At 37.5% G+C, this 22,820-nt stretch overlaps 1 protein-coding gene across 5 annotated transcripts in view; it reads left to right on the top strand.

Moving 5' to 3' along the window:
* l(1)G0020 (RNA cytidine acetyltransferase l(1)G0020) overlaps positions 1-22,820 on the top strand; it is an 803,858-nt gene that overhangs the window by 534,296 nt on the left and 246,742 nt on the right. For all 5 annotated transcript variants that reach the window (XM_067102059.1, XM_067102057.1, XM_067102060.1 and 2 more), the window contains 4 exons: positions 6,495-6,671; positions 19,293-19,469; positions 19,651-19,776; positions 20,513-20,682. In XM_067102059.1, the coding sequence (XP_066958160.1) occupies positions 6,495-6,671; positions 19,293-19,469; positions 19,651-19,776; positions 20,513-20,682 (650 nt within the window). The remainder of the gene's footprint in view (positions 1-6,494; positions 6,672-19,292; positions 19,470-19,650; positions 19,777-20,512; positions 20,683-22,820) is intronic.

The following is a 22,820-nucleotide window of genomic DNA, read 5'->3' on the forward strand; positions in this document are numbered from 1 at the left end:
GGTCTCAACACGCCGACTCCTGCCTAGACAAAGCCTAGGTCAACGCCCGTGCTTAGGCATAGCCTAGGCTAACGGAGAGGGACAAGGGAAGGGTGGGGGAGGAAATAACAGGGAGAGAAATTTCTGTGCCGAAGTACAACCAGGGCCGAAAGAGTGGGGGGGATAGTAGGCAAATATAGCCTAGAGGAGACACACCCAACGAACTCTACCCCTTCGAAAAGAAGGGGGAGGACAAAGGGGTCTCACTCTGCCACCCAAATAACGGCCACTGGGAGAAACAGCAACAAAAACTCCCTCAACCTGAGGGTCCACCCCACGCCTAACCTACTAGGAGGGCGGGAGGTCAAGGAAGCAATACGAGCCTATCTGTATGAAAGGCAAGGGGAGATACCCACACAACAAATACCCAATAAAAAACCATCACAAATATACATAATATACATAAAATATATAACCCAAGAATAATGTGCTTGTGCGAGGTGCGTAGCCTAGCTCCGAGCTGACGCTACCCCGAATGAACAAGGCAACAAAATACGTATAGCACCAACACAACTATATGATAATAATAATAATAATGGTAAATAAGTAAGACCAACATGGGAACCCATCCCGGAGGGGAAACCTAAGCGGGGAATGACGGAAACCCTATAGAGGGAACCCGCCATGAGGGTCAGTCATACAAAAACAAAACACCAATAAAACACCTACCAGGAAACACCGCCAGGATGAGATCCAGGGAAAAGATAAGTAATATAACGACAAAGAGATAGCCCAACAGAATAAACTGGAAGGGTAATCTCACGGTCGACATATGGTTAGCTGGGGACGCCGTGGCGTCATAAACAACAATCCCATATATATGAAATACGGACTGATGCAGCCACACTTATCATAAAAACCCCACAATAAGATGGTACTTGACTTAGAGATGTTAAAACTGCTTGAAGACATGATGGAAATGCAGGAAACACCCAAAAAACCAAAAGCACAAAAATTCTTGGTGACGACGATCACGTGCTAGAAAATGGAATGAGTGTAGGTGGCGCTGGTGTCGCCAGCCTGGCGGGCGCATGAGCGTGGGGGCTGGAACGCTCACCGCTCTTTTCGAGGGTTTTGACATGGGGATATCTATCGAGTGTGGCTCTGTGGTTGTGATCCTTTCACTCACCCTTGGTTATACCGACGTCTCCTTTGTGGAAGACGCTCTATCTGGGGGTAGTAACCCCAGCATTCCTGAAAGCTCTTTTTTCTCTGGTATATCTAGCATTTTATACCTAGAAATCCGTGTTAGTATGGAATTTCACCGGCTGACACGGGGCTGGACTCAGAAATAGTCATTTTAACTTTTGAGGTTTCCGACGTACCATCTTATGTCAATTTTGGAAATGAAAGGGTCAAAGTTAAACCATTTTCATCAAAACCTCTGCAGTGCTATAACTGTTTTCAATTTGGTCACCCATCCAGATTCCTCAAAAACAATAAAATTTGTAATAATCGATCAGCCCCTGAACGTGGTCCTTGTTTGAAACAACCAAAATGTATAAATTACGAACTGGATCATACTCCATCCAATAAAAATTGCAATCAATATAAATATAAAGAGGCAGCTGTATGTAAAGCTAATGCTGAACATAATTATAAGTATTAGTTATGCTAAAAAATTAATTGGTCAGGTAAAGACCTATGCTATGGCTCTGAATTCCGTAGCCCATGTAAAAACTCGAGCCAACAATGTAGCACCTTTACCTGATGTGAAAGTGAGAGCTCTTGAGACAAAGGCACAGTCATCTGGTCTCAGTGCTCAGCCTGCTAGGGTTGAAGCACCCCTCTTTAAAGATGTGCCCACTCATACAGTAGAATCATCTCCAGTTCATGAGACCTTCCTTCTGTCTCTCCCATTTCTCATGCAACAAGAAACTCTTCCCGAAGAAATGTAACAAGAACAAACTGAAGGTCCAAAGAGAGTAAGAACTCCTTCATCCTCTCCTCCACCTGCTCAAAATATGGAGATTTCCAAACCCCATAAAAAGTGTAACAAGAGTGAGGCCAACAGTGAGGATGCATCTGCCTCAGTAACAGCCAAGGAATCAAGTTCTTTGGATAATATTAAAATAGTAGTTAAAGTCCACTATGCTCCGTATCAAAAAGCTAATAAAAAACATAATGGAGCTAATCATAAGCCACATATCTCAAGACAATCTAAAGAAACTCCTATAAAGTCCCGTAAGGAAAATAAATCAAAGAAATAGTATAGATTACAGTTGAAATGCCCTTGGCAGATCCTAGCACTAAAAATTCAATCTGGACATTTTACAATGGAACTGTAAGGGACTAAGGACTAATTCAGAAATTCTAAAAGTATTACTACACAACCATAATCCAGGGGTCGTATGTCTCCAAGAAACTAAATCGGGATGCAGCATACAGTCTGTGTCTAAACTATGAGATCTATAAGATGAACCCCACTGATGGGGACTGTGCCCATGGAGGTGTTGCAGTAATTATTGCTAAAACATTGCAACATTTTATTGTCCCCCGGAAAAGAATAAGGAATAAGGAATGAAACAACAATAAGTGAAGAACAATTCGGGTTTATGCTGGGAAAGGGTACAGTAGATGCAATTTTTGCACTAAGGCAAGCAATGGAAAAACATGCAGAAAGACAGAAGAGAGGGCTACATGTAGTACTTATTGATCTGGAGAAGGCATGTGATCAGGTACCTAGGCAAGAAGTGAGGAGATGTATGAGAGAGAAGGGTGTTTCAGAAAACTATGTTAAAGTAGTCCAGGACATGTATGCAGAGGTTACCACTCAGGTAAGGAGCACTGTGGGAACAACAGAAAAATTTAGTGTAAGAGTTGGTTTACATCAAGGTTCAGCTCTCAGATCCTACATCTTTGACCTTGTGATGGATGTTATTACATCAGATGTCAGAGAAGAAGTCCCGTGGAGTGTGATGTTTGCTTATGATGTTGTTTTGGTGGACCTGACTAGAAAAGGGGTGGAGATAAAACTAGAGTTGTGGAGACAAGCACTTGAAGATTGAGGTTTAAGGATAAGCAGAACTAAAACAGAATATGTGGATGGGAGGGGAAGGAAAACAGGGTGCAGTTAAATTAGGTTTAGACAACATCAAGAGAGTTACCACTTTCAAGTACCTTGGGTCATGTGTGATGGATGATGGTGGCATGGACTCAGAAATAAACCACAGGACACCCTGTTTTGGTGTTTGAGGAAGAGGAAAACTCCAGAAAAGTTGGTTAGGTTGGTCGAGATGATATATCAGAGAACAAGCACAAAAGTAAAAGCAGCAGTTGGGGAAACAGAAAACTTTGAAGTTAGTGTTTGATTACACCAGGGGTCAGCATTAAGCCCATTTTTGTTTGGGCTGGTCATGGATGTGTTGAGTGAAGAGATCAGGAATGAAGTGCTGTGGAAGTTGCTGTATGCTGATGATATGGTGATTACTGCTGAAGTTAGTGTTGGATTACACCCGGAGTCAGCATTAAGCCCATTTTTGTTTGTGCTGGTCATGGATGTGTTGAGTGAAGAGATCAGGAATGAAGTGCTGTGGGAGTTGTTGTACGCTGATGATATGGTGATTACTGCTGAAAATGAGGAGGACCTACAGAGAAGGGTTGGAGAGTGGCAGGAGTCTTTAGAGAGGGTTGGCTTAAGGGTGAATGTGAACAAAACAGAGGTTTTAGTGAGCAGTAGGAAAGATGGAGACAGAATAGTAATACAAGAGAGAAGAGGCTCAATTATAAAACAGGTGGAAAAGTTTAAATACTTACAATCTACCCTAAGCCAAGAGGGAGGATTTGAGGCTGAAGTGGACAGTAGGATAAAAGCGGCATGGGGAAAGTGGAGAGATGTAGCTGGAGTTGTATGTGATAAGAAAATACCAATCAAGCTAAAAGTCAAGATTTATAGCACAGTGATAAGACCAGTGTTAATGTATGGATCAGAAACATGGGCTCTCAGAAGAAGAGAGGAAGTAAAGCTTGAGAGAACAGAGGTGAGAATGCTGAGATGGAATATGGGAATTTTGCTGATTGAGAGATTGGAAAATGATGAAATATGAAGAAGAGCAGGCTTAGTAAAGATAACAGGGGTGATAAGAGAATTACGATTGAGATGGTATGGGCATGTGTTAAGGTTGGATGATGAGGAGGGGGTGAAGAGGGCTTGGGAAGAACCTGTTAGAGGAAGAAGGTTGAGAGGGAGATAGAATTAGATAGCGAGATAAGGTGAAGGGAGATATGGAGAGAAGAGGTTTGGTGGGGGGATGATGCCTTGATAGAAGGCAGTGGAGAAGGCGCATCAGGCAACTGACCCCTTAATGTATGAATAACGGTGGGAAAGAAGAAGACACAGTGTGCTTGGATGATTGGAGAAGATCATCGGGAATATTGTGTGACAAGAGGATTAGTGCAAGAGTAAAAGAAAGGTTTTATAAAAGTGTAGTTAGACCAGCGATGGTGTATGGGGCTGAGACTTGGTCAATAAAGAAGGCTCAAGAAGGGAAGTTGGAAGTGGCAGAGATGAGGATGTTGAAATGGATGTGTGGAGTCACAAAAAAGGATAGGATCAGAAACAATTATATTAGAGGAACAGTCAGAGTGGTAGAAGTGTCAAAGAAGATTCAGCAAAGAAGACTGCAGTGGTTTGGTCATGTCGTACGGAGAGAGGAGGATCACGTGTGTGTAGAAGGGTCATGGACATGGAGGTGGTTGGGAGGAGGAGGAGGGGAAGGTCAAGATTCAGATGGAAAGATAACCTAGCAAATGACATGCAGGAAAAAGGGTTAAGAGAACAGGATATGCAAGATAGAAGATGGAGATGGCTTACAAGGAACAGCGACCCCATACAGAGATGGGTAAAGGTTTAAGACAAAGAAGAAGATTGTCCCCCTGAACAAGCAGCTTCAAGCAGTTGCTATCCGGGCTACTTTTGACCAAGATGTAGGTTCACTCTTAGTAACATTCAAGGTTTAATTGATCAACTTCCTCCTTTTTTTACTATTTGGTGATTTTAATTCTCACAATCCACTTTGGGGTGGTAATCTTTTAGACACAGAGGGTAAGATCTTTGATGACGTTGTTAATAATAATGATCTTACACTTTGTAATAATGGTACTATGACATATCATAATAACTACACAGGTGATTCATCTGCTATAGACTTGAGTATATGCTCTTATTCTGTCTATGTGGATTTTAACTGGCCTGTAGATGAATTTCTACATGACAGTGATCACTTTCTTGTTCATCTGAAGTGTGTTAGAAATGTCCCCTCAAATATTCATGTCAAATGGAAGGAGAAGGAAGCAGATTGGGTCAAATTTCAGGAAGGTATTAACCCTTAAACACCAACTGGACGTATCGTAAGTCGACTAAAATTGTCTGTCGGGTGACGAATGGATGTACTGTACGTCGACTACAAAAAATTTCAACCTTCGGTCAACTTTGACTCGACCAAAATGAACGAAAAACACAATTGTAAGCTAAAACTCTTACATTCTAGTAATATTCAATCATTTACCTTCATTTTGCAACAGATTGGAAGTCTCTAGCACAGTATTTCGATTTATGGTGAATTTTTGAAAAAAAAAAACTTTTTCCTTACGTCCGTGCGCGGTAACTCGGCTGAAAATCTCAGAAATTCTTTTGTCACTTTGTCGTAATGTTTGCACTGTTTTACATTAGGCATTACATAAAGTGTTATACATGAAAATGTGTGCAATTTCATGTAGAATACAACAAAAAATAAATCATGGTTGTAGCTTTTATCAGTTTTGAAATATTTTCATATAAATCACGGTAAGTGCCAAAATTTCAACCTTCGGTCAACTTTGACTCAACCGAAATGGTCGAAAAATGCAATTGTAAGCTAAAACTCTTACATTCTAGTAATATTCAATCATTTACCTTCATTTTGCAACAAATTGGAAGTCTCTAGCACAATATTTCGATTTATGGTGAATTTTTGAAAAAACTTAAAAAAGCTTTTAGAGATTCCTCTTTCAAAAAAGCCTTTAGCTGCTTGGCTAAGTGGGTGTGTCTCTGTCTTCACTAACCCACCATCTTTATTCAATGTGGTAGTCAGCTAACTTTTAACAGTAGGTAAGAGTCATCTCAGTAAAGGTATTTTTTAGTAATATTAATTATTTGTATACTTACCCACTGTTAAAGATGAAATCCATCCAGCGTCCCCACATTTTAGTGGGTGATCATGAAGAATTCTGACAAGAATGTAAGCATTCCAACACCATTTGGTGGGAGACAGATTACAGACATTCCAATTGGGTCAGTCAAGCGCTATTCTTTTGATTATATTGAATTCTGATTGCTCCTAACATGGCAAAAATGTAAACTAACTTTAACGGTAAATATCCAAATAATTTTATTATAAAAATTTTCATATTCCATGAATAGTACTTGCTTTTATTTCGCTTTGCTGGAAGGAATTATAGCTATTTTGTTTGTACAGGTATCTGAAAAATTCTTGGCACAAATAATGGGACTGTTGGTGTCATCTCATTACCGCAATACTCCAGATGATCTTCAGATGCTATCTGATGCCCCAGCTTATCACCTGTTTGTTTTGCTTCCCCCCCAGCAAGAAATGGAGGGGGATTCATTACCTTTAGTGTTGACTGTTATACAGGTAATAATTTATAACCCTTCAGTGAACATTATGTTCTCTAATGTTAGTCTGGTTTCCTATGAACATAGCTCTCTTATATTTTTCATATGCCATTAGAATTGTTTGTTGTCTTTTCCAATACTTGTGTATTATTCATAGTTTTTAGCTTGAGAGATTTTCAGTTGCCTTTGTATATACCTGCATTGTCAAACTGTTACTGGCACATAAGTCATTTGATATATCGGTATGTATTAAAATCAAAATTTCAAATAGACACTTGTATAAGGGTAAAAAATTGAAAAATATATTTAGCACATATGTTGGATATACAAAGGGAGCAATAGAAATGCCTCTGTAAGGATGGAAAGTCATGAATAATGGTCTATGGAAATGGAAGTGGGAAGAGAACTGCAGTAATGTAGGGAGCAGCATAGAGACAAGATCTGATATCAGTGTGTCCTACATCTGAGGCATTGTCCGTTAATTCAGTCCTGTCAACAATGGCATCAAACTTTGTACCATTTCAGAAACACATTCCAACTGAGCAATATTGCTAATCGGGAGAAATAAGTTAAACAAGAATCTTTGACAAATGGTAATGAGGAAAATATTTAAAATGAACTTATGGCAACTACTAAAATGATCAATTTTGTTTCAAAACAGGTTCAGCTTTTTAACATTGTAACCAGTTTTCCCATGCAAGTTTGATACAGTAATGCAAATACAAAATATTCATGAAAGTAAAAGATTAAATTACATTTTCTTAAAATAAAATCAAAGAGAGACAAAAAAATGGGTTTTAACTGTATCTTTGAGGCATTAAACATGACCAAATTTGAGCTCTCCATTCACGCACAAAATGGCACATTAACTTACCTGAATTTCATTACTAATGGGATATGTTCAAGTCCGGTAAAAACAAATAATATTTTGTATGTAATGAAACAGTAAGGTAAGTGTGCTTGATTTATTGGACATTAAAGCGAACTTGGTCAATAGTTCATTCTTTATGGAATAATCTGATAAATGTGCTAGATTTACTGGATACTGAGCAAACATGACTGAAGGGTTATACTTAATGGAATAAGATAATAAGCACACTTGATTTATTGAATGATAGAACAACTGCAGTAAACCAACTGTTTTCTGTCAAAAATTGTGAGCATTATTCCTATGTTTCCACTGTAAGTGACCCATCAGGGCCCACTGTTTGTGTGCTTGCATCAGTAATTTGGCATCTGTTGTATGCCACTTAATAACCTTGTGTGGACGTGATCTTTTTGCTTTGAACTTGTTCCTTATATAAAACGTGATCTTTTGTGTTTTTGCTTTTCCAAGAATGTGCAGTAGTTTTTTCTCATGAATTAAAAGTTCTAAATATAGTGTACAAGTATAGTTGCATAATGTAATCTACTTTCACTAGTGTTAAATTTATTCGTAAAAAGTAGTTTTTTCAAAAGTTAAAGTGTCTTTCCTTTTTCAACTCGGCCACATGCTCAGAAATTCTGATATGCTTGGTTATATAAAGAGTAATTGCATGCATGTATGGACTTACATAATTTTTTTTTAACTGATTGTGCCATGCTTATTCATTTGATTGTATGAGCCTTTGCTCTTTCTAGTTAAAAGAAGTGTAATTGTATTAGTATGTGCACTGTAGAATAGGAAATCATTATTAATTGAATGTATTAACCCTTAAGGGACAGGCTAATTATATATCATGCAACCCCCAGACTGGGCAAACTTTAAGGTTGTCCAGTTCAAGAAAAAACACATCAGTGGAAAGCAGAAGATATGCAAAAGCACATGATGTAAGAAAGAATTCCAAAAAATTTTCCCTACCTTCTACGGGAAGTTGAAAGTGACTATTTACAACCATGTGTGGGGCCTCTTTTACAAAACACTCACAAATTTTACTAAGTTATACATGTTTTTTCTAATAATTTATTTTGTTTTATTTTGTAAAATTATGATTACAGCTCACACAATATCATAACAGATAAGAATTAAAATCAGTAACAAATTCTGAGTATATTTGTTGTAAAATATTTACTTAAATTTACCGAGATTGGGAGATGCTGTAAATGAGTACCTATTCTCGATGGGGTAGGGTCCAGCTATGGGTTAAGTAGCAAAACTCAGCAATGATGGAAAGAAATGAAAGAATAAACAACAACGACGTAAATGGAACTTCTGGTAACAGAGGAGCTTCGTCCGGCAGCCAGGTATACAACGGGGAGGACGGTCAGGTACTTGGAGGTCGTCATCCAGCAACTGGCCACCACAGCGACAGTAACCAGCAACCAGAGACTGGAGCTACAGAGGCAAACCAGAAGAAGAAATGGACAAGAGAAGAAAATACGGAAATATGGAGATGCTACATCAGAAGCAACCCAACAGAAAGAGGATACAGAAGAAGACTGGTCAACATCTGGAATGAGAGAAATAACACCCCTCAAAATGGAACAGAGGCTGGCTGACCAAGTAAGGAACATAAAGAAAAAGAACTGGCTCTCCACAACAGAAAGAGAGGAACTTGGAAAGAGAAATAACATCCAGCAACGAAGGACAAGAAGACGAACTAAGAGACAATGACACAGAAAACAACAGGAATGATGAGCTACCAAACAATGACACACAAGGAAACACCGAATATGTAACAGAGAGGTCGGAATGGGTGGAAAAGATCAGACTATGGATGAAGCCAGATACAGAAAGAACAAAGATCCCCTCCATGAAAGCCTACAACACAAAGAAACTAAGGGAAAAAACAAGTGAAGTTATTAATGAAATAATGAGACTAATCCACACCAGCAGTATAACAGAAACAAATGACCTGGCCTATGCAGGAGCAAGACTAGTAGTAGAACTCATGGGGGTACAAACACCAACACCACCATCACAACCAACCCAACAGAAACCAAAACAGCAACTGCCTTGGAAAAGGAGCCTGGAAAAACAAATCTCAGCAATGTGATCTGACTTGAGTAAACTGAAAGAGATGGCAGAAAAGAGGCTAAGAAGCAAGAAAACAAGAGAGGAACTGAATGGGAAATAAAAAGTACAGGAGGAGAAGGGACTAAACAACATAATAGAAGATATAAAAGAGAGGCTTAAAGCCAAAGCACATAAGATCCAATGGTACATGAACAGGAATAGAGGATACAAACAGAACAAGCTCTTTGGAACCAACCAGAAAAGACTATACAGCCAACTAAGATTGGAAGACAACCACCAGGAAATTCCTGAATCCGAACCATATAAGAGACTCTGGGAAAACATATGGAGCAATCTGGTATCACACAGCAAACATACAACATGGCTCCAGGAAATTAAGGCAGAGGAAATGGGTAGAATAAAACAAAGATTCGCCAAGATCACGACAGACACAGTCAGACAGCAACTAAAGAAAATGCCCAACTGGAAACCCCCGGGTCCCGATGAAGTCCATGGATACTGGCTCAGAAACTTCAAAGCCCTACACACACGAATAGCAGAACAACTCCAGGGTTGTATCACAAACCACCATGCGTCCAAATGGATGACCACAGGGAGAACATCCTTAGTACAGAAAGACAAGAACAAGGGAAATATAGCATGTAACTACAGGCTTATCGCCTGCCTACCAATAATGTGGAAGTTACTAACAGGTATCATCAGTGAAAGGCTATACAACTACCTTGAGGATACAGACACCATCCCCCACCAAGAGAAAGGCTGCAGAAGGAAGTGTAGGGGCACAAAAGACCAGCTCCTAATAGACATAATGGCAATGAAGAATAGTAAGAGAAGGAGAACCAACCTAACCATGGTATGGATTGACTACAAGAAAGCCTTCGACATGATACCGCACACGTGGCTAATAGAATGCCTGAAAATATATTGGGCAAAGGAAAACACCATCAGCTTCCTTAAAAATACAATGTGCAACTGGAATACAGTACTTACAAGCTCTGGGATAAGACTAGCAGAGGTTAATATCAGGAGAGAGAATTTCAAGGCGACTCACTGTCCCCACTACTCTTTGTAGTAGCCATGTTTCCCATGACAACAGTACTGCAGAAGATGGATGCTGGGTACCAACTCAAGAAAGGAGGCAACAGAATTAAACCATCTGATGTTCATGGAAGACATCAAGCTGTATGGTAAGAGCATCTAGGAAATAGATACCTTAATCCAGACTGTAAGGATTGTATCTGGGAACATCAGGATGGAGTTTGGAATAGAAAAATGCACCTTGGTCAACATACAAACAGGCAAAGTAACAAGGACTGAAGGGATAAAGCTACCAGACAGGAATAGCACCAAACACATAGATGAGACAGAATACAAATACCTGGGAATAATAGACGGAGAGGATATAAAACACCAAGAGATGAAGGACACGATCAGGAAAGAATATATGCAGAGACTTAGGCTATACTCATGTCAAAACTCAACGCTAGAAACATGACGAAAGCCAAAAACACGTGGGCAGTACCAGTAATCAGATACAGTGTAGGAGTAGTGGACTGGATGAAGGCTGAACTCTGCAGCATACCAGAAAACTAGAAAACACATGACAATACACAAAGTACTACTGTACACCCAAGAGCAAATACAGACAGACTATACATAACACGAAAGGAAGGGGGGAGAGGGATACTAAGCATAGAGGACTGCGTCAACATCGAGAGCAGAGCACTGGGGCAATATCTGAAAACCAGTGAAGAAGAGTGGCTAAGGAGTGCATGGGAAGAAGGGGAAATATACAGAGACAGGAGAATGAAAAACAGAACAGAGGAATGGCACAACAAACCAATGCATGGACAGTACATGAGACAGACAAAAGAACTGGCCAGCGATGAAACATGGTAATGGTTACAGAGGGGAGAACTCAAGAAGGAAACAGAATGAATGCTAACAGGGGCACAAGATCAGGTCCTAAGAACCAGATATGTCCAAAGAGCAATAGATGGAAATAACATCTCACCCATATACAGGAAGTGCAAAATAAAAGACGAGACCATAAACCACATAGCAAGCGAATGTCCGGTGCTTGCACAGAACCAGTACAAAAGGAGGCATGATTCAGTAGCAAAAGCCCTCCACTGGAGCCTGTGCAAGAAACACCAGCTAGCTTGCAGTAATAAGTGGTACGAACACCAACCTGAGGAGTGATAGAAAACGATTAGGCAAAGATCCTCCAGGACTATGGTATCAGAACAGATAGGGTGATACGTGCCAATAGACCAGACGTGACATTGATTGACAAAATCAAGGAGAAAGTATCACTCATTGATGTTGCAATACCATGGGACACCAGAGTAGATGAGAAAGATGGAGAAAAGTTGATAAGTATCAAGTCCTGAAAATCGAAATAAGAAGGATATGGGATATGCCAGTGGAAATTGTACCCACAATCATAGGAACACTAGGCACGATCCCAAGATCCCTGAAAAGGAATCTGGAAAAACTAGATGCTGAGGTAGCTCCAGGACTCATAGTGAGAAAAGTGATGGACTCCTAAGGAGGCAGGATGCAACCTGGAACCTCACACAAAAAAAACACCCAGCCAAAAAAATAAATAAATAATAATAATAATATATATTGTAATGTAAAAATTTATGCATTTCTATAGTAAATTATGTGAAATTTTAAACAAACAAATACATATTCCCAATCTTTTCCAAAACTCTAAAGTGAGGGGGCGGGAGGTTGGACATGTCATATATGTCAAATATCTGAAATAAGGGACATATATGACAGGTCCAACCTCCCCTCCTCAATTGAGTGATTTGGAAAAGATTGGGAATATGTATTTGTTTGTTTAAAATTAAACAATTTACTACAGAAATGCATACATTTTTTAATTACAGTACAGCATATTATTATATTATATGTAGAAATGCATACATTTTTTAATTGCAGTATATTATTGTTATTTATTATTATTATTATTATTATTATTATTATTATTATTATTATTATTATTATTATTATTTGAAAATTACTCATTATTAGGTAACTCATTTATTTATCTTACAAATGTGGTTAGTCCTCACCATCTCCCATAAATTTACTAAAAAATTCTTGTTGTCATTCTCTCTCTCTCTCTCTCTCTCTCTCTCTCTCTCTCTCTCTCTCTCTCTCTCTCTCTCTCTCTCTCTCTCTCTCTCTCTCTCTATACATATACTTTAATGAAAAAATATAGTAATTAATGAATACACAGTATTGCACTACAAAAAGAAGCGAATAGTTGTAATATTAGAGATATGGCCCAAAGAAAAATCTGCAAATTAGTGAAAATTCCCCCGCGGACAAGTGAATGATGTGTTCCACAAAAATCCGTAACAAAATGAAACGCGTAAATGTGAAACGTGTAAAAACTACGGGTTGGGGCAGTACCTTTAATCATGTAAACATGAAAACTTTTGGTTTAAACGTAGCATGTTTACAGACTACAAAAGAAAACTGCAGATTGTACATGGTTAACACGACCTACAAATGACCAAGTCACCCACAAAACATCTTCGTAAGGTAGATGAAAGTCTTGTAAGCTTGATTTTTCATTAAAATTTTTTTTCTAATGGGGTGTCTCTTTGAGGCCAGAGCATCTCCAAAGCCAGGAAATACATTGTACAAATATGAAAATAATGTAAAGCTCCTTATGTATGATCAACATTTACTGCAAATTCTGTAGTGCACACATGAGGCAATACACCTCTTTTTAGAACATTTCTTCGGATTTTGAGCAGGCGTTCACCTGATTACCAAAGCAATGGTGCTATTACCTATAGGTACAGATCTGTTTTTGAATGACAGAGAGTTGGCTGCGCTGCCAGACATCTCAGAGATAGTAAGAGCAGTGACAGAAACTGGGTAGGAAAGAGTTTTCAGTAGATGTAGCTTGTAAATCCCATATAGGTAATCTGAAAGGGTAGAGCTTGATCAAAATATTTTGGAAGATAGACCTTGAGGAAATTTTAGAAGAGTTTAGCAGTAGGGGTAGAGGCCTGGTATTTTTAAGGACTAGAGAGGAGTCAACTGTCAATGTGAAGTGACAGTTAAATGTTGAAGTTATGTTGTGGTGTAGAATAGATAGGGAAATTAGATAGAAAAGAGAGAGAGAGAGAGAGATATAGAAAAGCGAAAAAGTTAGGAGAGGGAAATAAGAATAAAAAGAGAGGCAAAGAACGCAGTGATAACGCCCAAAAGCTGTTGTTCCCACGAATTCCTTGGATAGATTTATCTCTTTCCTTTGGATTTCTTCTCTCATTGTCTTTAATGTTTGAAGGCTTGTTTTCTTGGGATCAAGTTTTATTTTTCTGAAAGCCTTCTTTTCCTCTTCTCCAAGAATATTATATATGGTTCCAAATGACACGTAATTTAATACATGTCGTAGCTCAACTAAGTTATGGGCACTAGCCCCAAACTGATCCTTGTCTCCTATAGTAATACCTGTCTTCATTAAGTCTTCGGTTATTTTCTCTATTGCATTCTCCACGCTTGCGTACAAATTAGCAATTGTTTTATATTGTGGGTTAAGAAATCTAGTTCGGTTATATAAACCGTCAGTGTTATTTACTGGTTCCCAGAGTGATAAACAAATTTAGTTATTAAGTTTGCTAAAACTTGTGGAATTCAAAGTTTTATGTGCGTCTCCATGTTCTGAGCTGACGAGCAACAAGGCTTCATTTATTTTAGCTCTTTCATCTGTTATTCCCCCTGAAATTATACGACTATCTGCATCTGTTAGCCAATGATTTACAGTATAGGATTAGAGTCTGCTTTTGTCAGGATTGGAATCATCCACCTGTCCACAGAAGCATGTGGCGGTTGTTATGACGGCCGCCTGGTTCATGATATAAAATTGTAAGGTGCGAGTATTATTAGTATTATTAGTATTGTTACTATTATTATCATTGTTAGTAGTATTAGAATGATTAACACTATTTTGGTTCTGGTTATTTGTGTTATTATTGTTAGTATTTCCTGGCACTACAGCGGAGTGGGAATTTAGTCTTGAAATTCGACTTCGTCTAATTGTCGACGGTCTTAAATCGTAATGTGAATGTCTAACAGTGTTCAGTAATTCTTCAAACACTCGTTGCATGTCCACACACACACAAAAAATTATTCACTCAGAGTGCATCAATCACGAAAAAAAATTTTTGTTATATTTTACCAAAATTAAAACAATTTGTCAGATTGTCACACCAAAAAAATTTAAATTCTCTATTGGGTTCAAGTGCACAATTAAAACCTTTTTTAATACACAAAATAAATTCTTATATGAAATTGGGCATCATATCATCAAATTTCATCATAATAAGTACACAAAATTATATATATAACTTCTCAAATAATCATTACCAACCGAGTGAAAAAAAAATAACTAATTCCCTATATAAATTATTTATTAAATAATTAATTATCATAGAGAGAGTAATGCTGGTATTTATGCAAAAGGAATTTTATTCACTAGAGAGAGTTTTCTTAATTTTCAATCTTATAGCAAGATGTGAAAAAAAATATATCGTAAAAAATATATCGTCACATATTTATTTATTAAGAGAGAGAGCGGACAGTAATTTCATTTATCGCCAACTTACTGTGTTGTTTTGCTGATATCGTGATATCGCTAATTGTTGTGCCTTCCATGGTGAGTTTTTTTGCCGTCTGTATTCCTGTAAAAAAATCTTATTATGTCTGGCGCCAGGAAGGCTGTGGTTTTCCGCCTTCGGAATCTTGTTAGAAGTTCTGTGTGCTGTTTTTCTTCAATCTCTGTTGAAATGTCGCAAACACTGGGCTTATTATCGCTGTCGGGGTCTTGCTCAATTTGTTGACGGTAATAGTTCAAAATGTTTTTGCTTCAGGACGCACTAAAACTGTTTTTATTCACACTCGACATTCTCTTGTAAGCTGCTATTCCTGCACATAACTTTTTGTTGCTGGAGTGTTTTTATTTCTTCAGATATATTTTTGCTCGTTGTCGTAAAAAATCTAAGTTTGTTTTGTAGAATTTCGTTTCATTGTAACTTAAATAATTGCACTGATAATTTCATTAATGTTCGTTTGTTTCGTCTCGCCTTCTGGATCCAAATATGCTGCCACCATTTGTAAGGATTATTTTTCTTCTCTTTATGTTCTTGTTGTATGTTTGTATGAATGTTAGTCTTTCTCTTCTTACCTTGGTTTCTTCTCTATGTGTCCTTCAGATCGATTTACGGATGATGTGCTATCTTCTTTATTGTTATTATTTTAAGTATGGATATCTCTCAGAAAGGCGTATAGAGACGAGATCGGTAATTTCTTCACTTTAATTAGTATATAGTATTATAAGGATCAGTACAAAATTTACAAGTTACAATGATAGAAAACAAATCACTCTTGACTCAGTCTCTATGGGGAACACTGAAGCGAGGGGAGACGTACTCTCCCTTGAAGGACACAGTTCTGAACTCTCCTCTCCTCGTCGTTCTCTAACTTGTTGAACCCCTAGAAAACTTGTTATCTGCAATCTCCACTTCCTGCTAGCCTTATTGGAAGGATTAATCAGCAAGGCCTCCCCTTCAAGTAGCTGATTGGAAGGACTGTAGTGGGTGTGATTCAAATCTCTCCTTAGAGGACTTGATTGGAGGTGATCTTAGGAGGGTGTGTGAAAGACCCCTCCCAAGTATAATTGATTGGAGGTCAAAGAAGTACATCACCTGGGCCAACCCCCCAAATTCCTGGAACTTCCACGAAAACGCCTCCCTGAGAAGGCGGGGCTATAGAACCAGCTGCTGTAAGCATTTAGGCTGTGCTGACTCATGAATTGGTTAGCTTAATCGCGATGCCATTATTTCTCACTTTTACGACTGTTTTTATGGCTTCAACCTGATATACTGCTTATGGTTCATGTAAACATCCTGCCTTGATCAGCGTATTAATCATGATACAACAACAGCTTTTGGGTGTTATCACTGTGTTCTTTGCCTCTCTCTTTATTCTTATTTCTCTCACCTTCTCTCTCCTAACTTTTTCTCTTTTCTATATCTCTCTCTGTCTCTCTCTCTTTTCTATCTAATTTCCCTATCTATTCTACACTTATTTGATGTTGAGCGGTTACTACTTAATTCAACTATTTCTTTATTTCCTTCTTGTGTTTTAAACCAGCAATTCTTTGTTAAATGTCCTACTTTCTTACAAACCGTGCAGATTCTAGGTTTTCTACACTCATTGGTAAAATGATTTGTATACCCGCAGTTTTCACAGGCTGTCTTTGGTCTTGCCCCTTGAGCGGAATAGTTCACTTGGGTTGAAGTGTTTGTGTTTGAGTTTTGACCATATCTATAAGGTTTGTGCGGTCCACTCTTTGTTAGATTGTTTCTTCCCCTTTGATCTGGATTCCATTTTCATTTAGTATTTTGGGCATATTTCCCTTAGAAGGTATTTGGTCTATTTCCTACTTGTCTGGAATTATCATAGAATTTATTATTCAGTTTAAAATTTGGATTATTATTTCTGACTTTCCTTTCATTTTGTGCTTCTGTTCAATTTGGTCATAATCATTATTGTAATAATAGTGTTTGCAATTTTGGTCAAACGTGTGGTAATTTCAAATATTGAGAGGATTATAACAGAAATGAAAAGGGCCAATGAAGAGTAAAGTGATCTTATAGACATACCGGTAATTTACTACTGAATTCTTTATATATAATTATTTGCATTGTATGTTAAAATAATTAACCATTTTTACAGTATAATAATTCATTATATATGTATATGTATGTATATGTATCTCTTTTGATTCTTGATATAATATGTCAGTTTTCTACCATATATTCTTAGTTGATTTTTTTCCATTAGTGCATTGACACAGTATGCAATTTAAATTTTTTTTTGAGAATTTACTTGATGGGCATTCATATAAATACTTTATTTTTTTTGTGTGATTTTGCAATCATCCATTGAACTATATTCTTTTTGTCACACTGAGGGCAGTGTTTACCAAGCGTGACTGTCAGTGATGTTGTGGTGTAGAATAGATAGGGAAATTAGATAGAAAAGAGAGAGAGAGAGAGAGAGAGATATAGAAAAGAGAAAAAGTTAGGAGAGAGAAATAAGAATAAAGAGAGAGGCAAAGAACACAGTGATAACGCCCAAAAGCTATTGTTGTATCGTGATTAATACGCTGATCAAGGCAGGATGTTTACATGAACCATAAGCAGTATATCAGGTTGAAGCCATAAAAACAGTAGTAAAAGTGAGAAATAATGGCATCGTGATTAAGCTAACCAATTCATGAGTCAGCACAGCCTAAATGCTTATAGCAGCTGGTTCTATAGCCCGCCTTCTCAGGGAGGCGTTTTCGTGGAAGTTCCAGGAATTTGGGGGTTGGCCCAAGTGATGTACTTCTTCGACCTCCAATCAATTATACTTGGGAGGGGTCTTTCACACACCCTCCTAAGATCACCTCCAATCAAGCCTTCTAAGGAGAGACTTGAATCACACCAACTACAGTCCTTCCAATCAGCTACTTGAAGGGGAGGCCTTGCTTATTAATCCTTCCAATAAGGCTAGAAGGAAGTGGAGATTGCAGATAACAAGTTTTCTAGGGGTTCAACAAGCTAGAGAACGACGAGGAGAGGAGAGTTCAGAACTGTGTCCTTCAAGGGAGAGTACGTCTCCCCTCGCTTCAGTGTTTCCCATAGAAACTGAGTCAAGAGTGATTCGTTTTCTATCATTGTAACTTGTAAATTTTGTACTGATCCTTATAATACTATATACTAATTAAAGTGAAGAAATTACCGATCTCGTCTCTATACGCCTTTCTGAGAGATATTCATACTTAAAATAATAACAATAAAGAAGATAGCACATCATCCGTAAATCGATCTGAAGGACACATAGAGAAGAAACCAAGGTAAGAAGAGAAAGATTAACATTCATACAAACATACAACAAGAACATAAAGAGAAGAAAGATAATCCTTACAGTTAAAAATAAGGCAAAATAGGCAGAATTTATGCGTATACCTTGGTATAGTGTAGAGATGTGATCAGCGCAGATGCCATGTCAGATTTTTCAAGAATTTATTACTTGTACAGATAGAACTGGAAGATAAGAAATGCTGAAGTAATGGAGGAAAGAGTTTTCTTAGTAGAAAAAAAAAGTGTTTAAGAGTGGTTTTTCATAAGGGGCAGTGTTAATACTGTAACTTTGACAAAAAATCAGAATTACTTTTTGTAGGAGGTAAGATCAGGATGTCAGATTTTCTGTTATTGTGAGAAAAGGTATTTCATATAAAGAAGTGCAGCAATTCCCAGCGGGTATAAGAAAAAAACATGAGCAGCAAGAGAAGAGGGCATCAAGAATGACTGATTTGCATAAGTTTGGAGTATCATTTAATTTTCAGAGATGTAGTTTTTATACAAAGTACTGCACTAGGTTTTTGGTTTTAGAAGATCATTAATTTTATGTCGCAGACATCTGATATGCTTGCCTGTGCCAAGATGAAATAATTATGAGGGTAAGAAAACTTTTGGGTTTTAATTCTTTTCATACTCCTAGACCTCTCAAGTGAATTTCTTTGTACAGCTTTTCAAGATATCTGGTTAGATAAGTAGAGGAGGCAAAAGAGTTTATTTTATGACCTTTTTTTCTATTCAATTTCAGGTTGCACTAGAGGGTAAGATTTCCAAGGATTCAGTAATGGCTGCTCTCACAGTGGGAGAAAAACCATCTGGAGATCTTGTACCATGGACTGTCAGTAATCAGTTCCAAAACTATGACTTTCCACAATTATCAGGAGCACGTGTTGTTCGGATAGCCACTCATCCACATATTCAAGGGGTTTGTTTGGAGTTTTTGTATGTATATTAATGTAGGCATTATGAATTACTCATGTTAAAAATTTTTTTATATCTATATATCGTTGCATTGGTTGGATTTTGATGTTAATAAAAGTGTTATAATTTGCTGTTAACATAGTTTACATTTTAAACACTATTCTTATATGCATTTCCTCATTCAGAAAGGCTATGGAAGCCATGCCCTTTCCTTACTTGAAGCCTACTATGCTGAAGTTAGTCCCCATGCAGACTATGGGGAGTCATCTATAAGTGAAACAACACACTTGAATTTGGTGCAGGATGAACAGGTAAGTGAAATGTCATTATTTTAGCCCTGGGGTTCATAGGGTTAAGAAGATTTTGGCTTTGAAAAAATATTTAAAGTTATTTGATTAGGAGAAAAACTTCCTTGATAAGAATTTCCAATCAACATTCATGTCCCTCTATAACAGATACTTTGAAGGTGCATTTGTTGATATGAATTACAAACTGATAATTTCTACATATTCTTTTACAAGTGGACAAGAACAGGTTGAACAATGAATATCTGTTTAACTGGCATTGAAGCAGTTTTGTATTCCCATCTCCTACTTGAAACAATTTTAGGTCCTATGTCATTTGAGATCTCAACAACTTATGCAAGTCTAACATTCCATATTCCATTTTCTTTGTGTATTGTTGAATCTGTAGCATGCTCTCCTACTGAAAATGACTTCTTATTTTTCAGCTGAACTGAAACATTACTAAATATCTCTCTTTGAAATAGCCTTCTGGCTGTGCTGTTCAGGGTCCAAAATTTAAATAGTTTGCACAGACTATAGACTAAAGCAACCCATATGAATGATGGAATTTGTCCTAGGTGGACCTTAATGATGTAGTAGAAATATAAAATTTTTTATTTCTTAAGCAATGAGCATTAAAGAAACTTTCTAATAGATTGGTATTCAGGCAGAAAGTATACAAGATGGGAGAGATCATGGTGATGCAGTTATAGTTAAGATTACACTAATATTTGTCTTACTCCAGAAGCCTTTCCTATTACAGGTGGGACTTTTAGAAGAAAAGATAACTCCAAATCCACATTTGCAGCCCCTCTTACAGGCCCTGGATGAAAGATCACCTGAACCACTGCATTATCTTGCTGTGTCTTTTGGTGCAACACAGCAGCTGTTAACTTTCTGGAAACGTGCTGGTTTTACTCCGGTATATTTAAGGTTTGTGTCCATTTAAAAAAGATTTTTTTTCATTTCTAAAGTGTTTTGATAGAGAGCTGAGATTCCATCACTTGTGCCACATTTTGTGATGTGATTCCAAATCGATGTAGTATTCTTATCAACATGAATAGCTATTTATATTTATCAAACAATTGTAACTTATAACTACCCTGAAGTGTGCCTCTTCCCAAGTTGTAGATCGCAGCTCTCATTTTGAATTATGCTCATATTTACTTATTCTGAGAAACTTGCTCTTATTGCCTTATTGTGTACATGAAATTAAAATGTAAAGTTTAATTTAACTTTTTTAACTGTGTTGATGTTTTTCTCTTGGTTTTTTCTATGAAGTGGCTAAAGTAAATATGACCAATATTTGATGTGGAGGCAGTTACTAACTGGTAAGCAGCTGTCAAACTAAGTAATAATATTCCCTTTGAGCAACTGCTTTTTCAGTTGTATACATTTTTAGCTAGTCTGAGTTTTTGCTTTCCATGCTGGTTTCATGTTGATATGACAGTGGTATGGATGTTAAGCCATTTTTTCCATGTATGAATTGTATTACAAAAGGAGTTATTCCTGCCTGGAATCCAATTTTTGGTACAGTTGTTTGCTCAGTTTTTTTTTTTTTTTTTGTGACAGAGTAGGCACTGTTCATCCTCAAAGGAGTTACTTTCTTGTGGTTCCCCCAGGGCTGCATAAGACAGACCAACCAATCTCAAAGAACTCTATTATAGGTGGTCTTGGCCAGAATAGTGCTTGTTGGCACAGTGATAGAATATAAAGGACTCAGTACAGGAGGGCTGAATCTCCTGTCCACAACAAAGTCTCAGTTTTCCCTTCAACCTAATTGCACAGATGTGCCAGTAGTGTGTACGTCAGCTGTCTTCCCCACTACACTGGTCTGTCACAGAGTTCCATGTGTCCCCAATGTTTGCTCCCAAAAGTTCGATCATAACAACAACTTTAAAGCTAAAGTACATAATTTTAACACCTAGTGAAAAGTTTTAGTTTGTTACAATTTCAAAAGGGGTTTATATTTGTTAAAATGGGGACCGGTATGTCTCCTGCAAGGCGAAAAGTAGGATAAGATCACTAGGCTATGCTCTAATTGCCATGCTTTTTTTTTTCCTGTCTGAAAAAGTGATAATTATCATTAATGCAACATATTAGACAATTTTGTTATTGAAACTCATTAGTCAATGACTTTTTTTTTTACATTGATGACTAATTTGAGTTACTGAAGAGGTAAATTGGGAAGTTCCTCGTTGGACGGGTCGGTAGAGTTCGCAGCTAGCACTCTGCTGGCCCGAGGTCGAGTCTTCGGCTGGCCAATGAGGAATTAGAAGAGTTTATTTCTGGTGATAGAAATTCATTTCGGTATAATGTGGTTCGGATTCCACAATAAGCTGTAGGTCCCGTTGCTAGGTAACCAGTTGGTTCTTAGCCACGTAAAATAAGTCTAATCCTTCGGGCCAGCCCTAGGAGAGCTGTTAATCAGCTCAGTGGTCTGGTTAAACTAATGTTTACTTATTTTTTGGTAAATTGGGATAGCCTAACATCTTGTTTACAAAACATAGTCATGGTAGTAGTTCCCAGTCATGCTGGATTAGCGAGCCATGGTGTTTACTAAGTGCCTGTATTTCCTTTGTAATATTTTATAATCAAACTAAATGGATTTATGTAATATTTTATAATCAAACTAAATGGATTTATGTAATATTTTATAATCAAACTAAATGGATTTTGTGACACAGAAAGTCCCCCAGTTATCTTAACATTGCGGTTCCCTTCTAGTGACAAAGGAAATAAATTCATGTGGATCTACTTTCCACCAGGTATTACTCTGCTGGTAGTGATGTCACAGGTGTTGAGAAAAATTGTTGCCAGTTGTCATTTTCCCAAGGAAATAAAGAAAGTACTGTACCTTTTTGTATTGGTGAGCTTTGCCAAATAATTTAAAATCTTAGTGATACTGTTTTTATATATATTTGGCATGATAGTTCCAACAGGTAATAATTTTAAGTATGTGCCAACTAACGTAGCCTATAACGTTTACTTGGTGAAATGTATAGGAATGCAATGTAGGAGTATCCATTTAGTTTTGTCTTAATTGAGTTTAGGAGCATTTGTAAGTTATT

Source organism: Macrobrachium rosenbergii, chromosome 58, assembly GCF_040412425.1.
Source record: "Macrobrachium rosenbergii isolate ZJJX-2024 chromosome 58, ASM4041242v1, whole genome shotgun sequence".
Classification (NCBI taxonomy): domain Eukaryota; kingdom Metazoa; phylum Arthropoda; class Malacostraca; order Decapoda; family Palaemonidae; genus Macrobrachium; species Macrobrachium rosenbergii.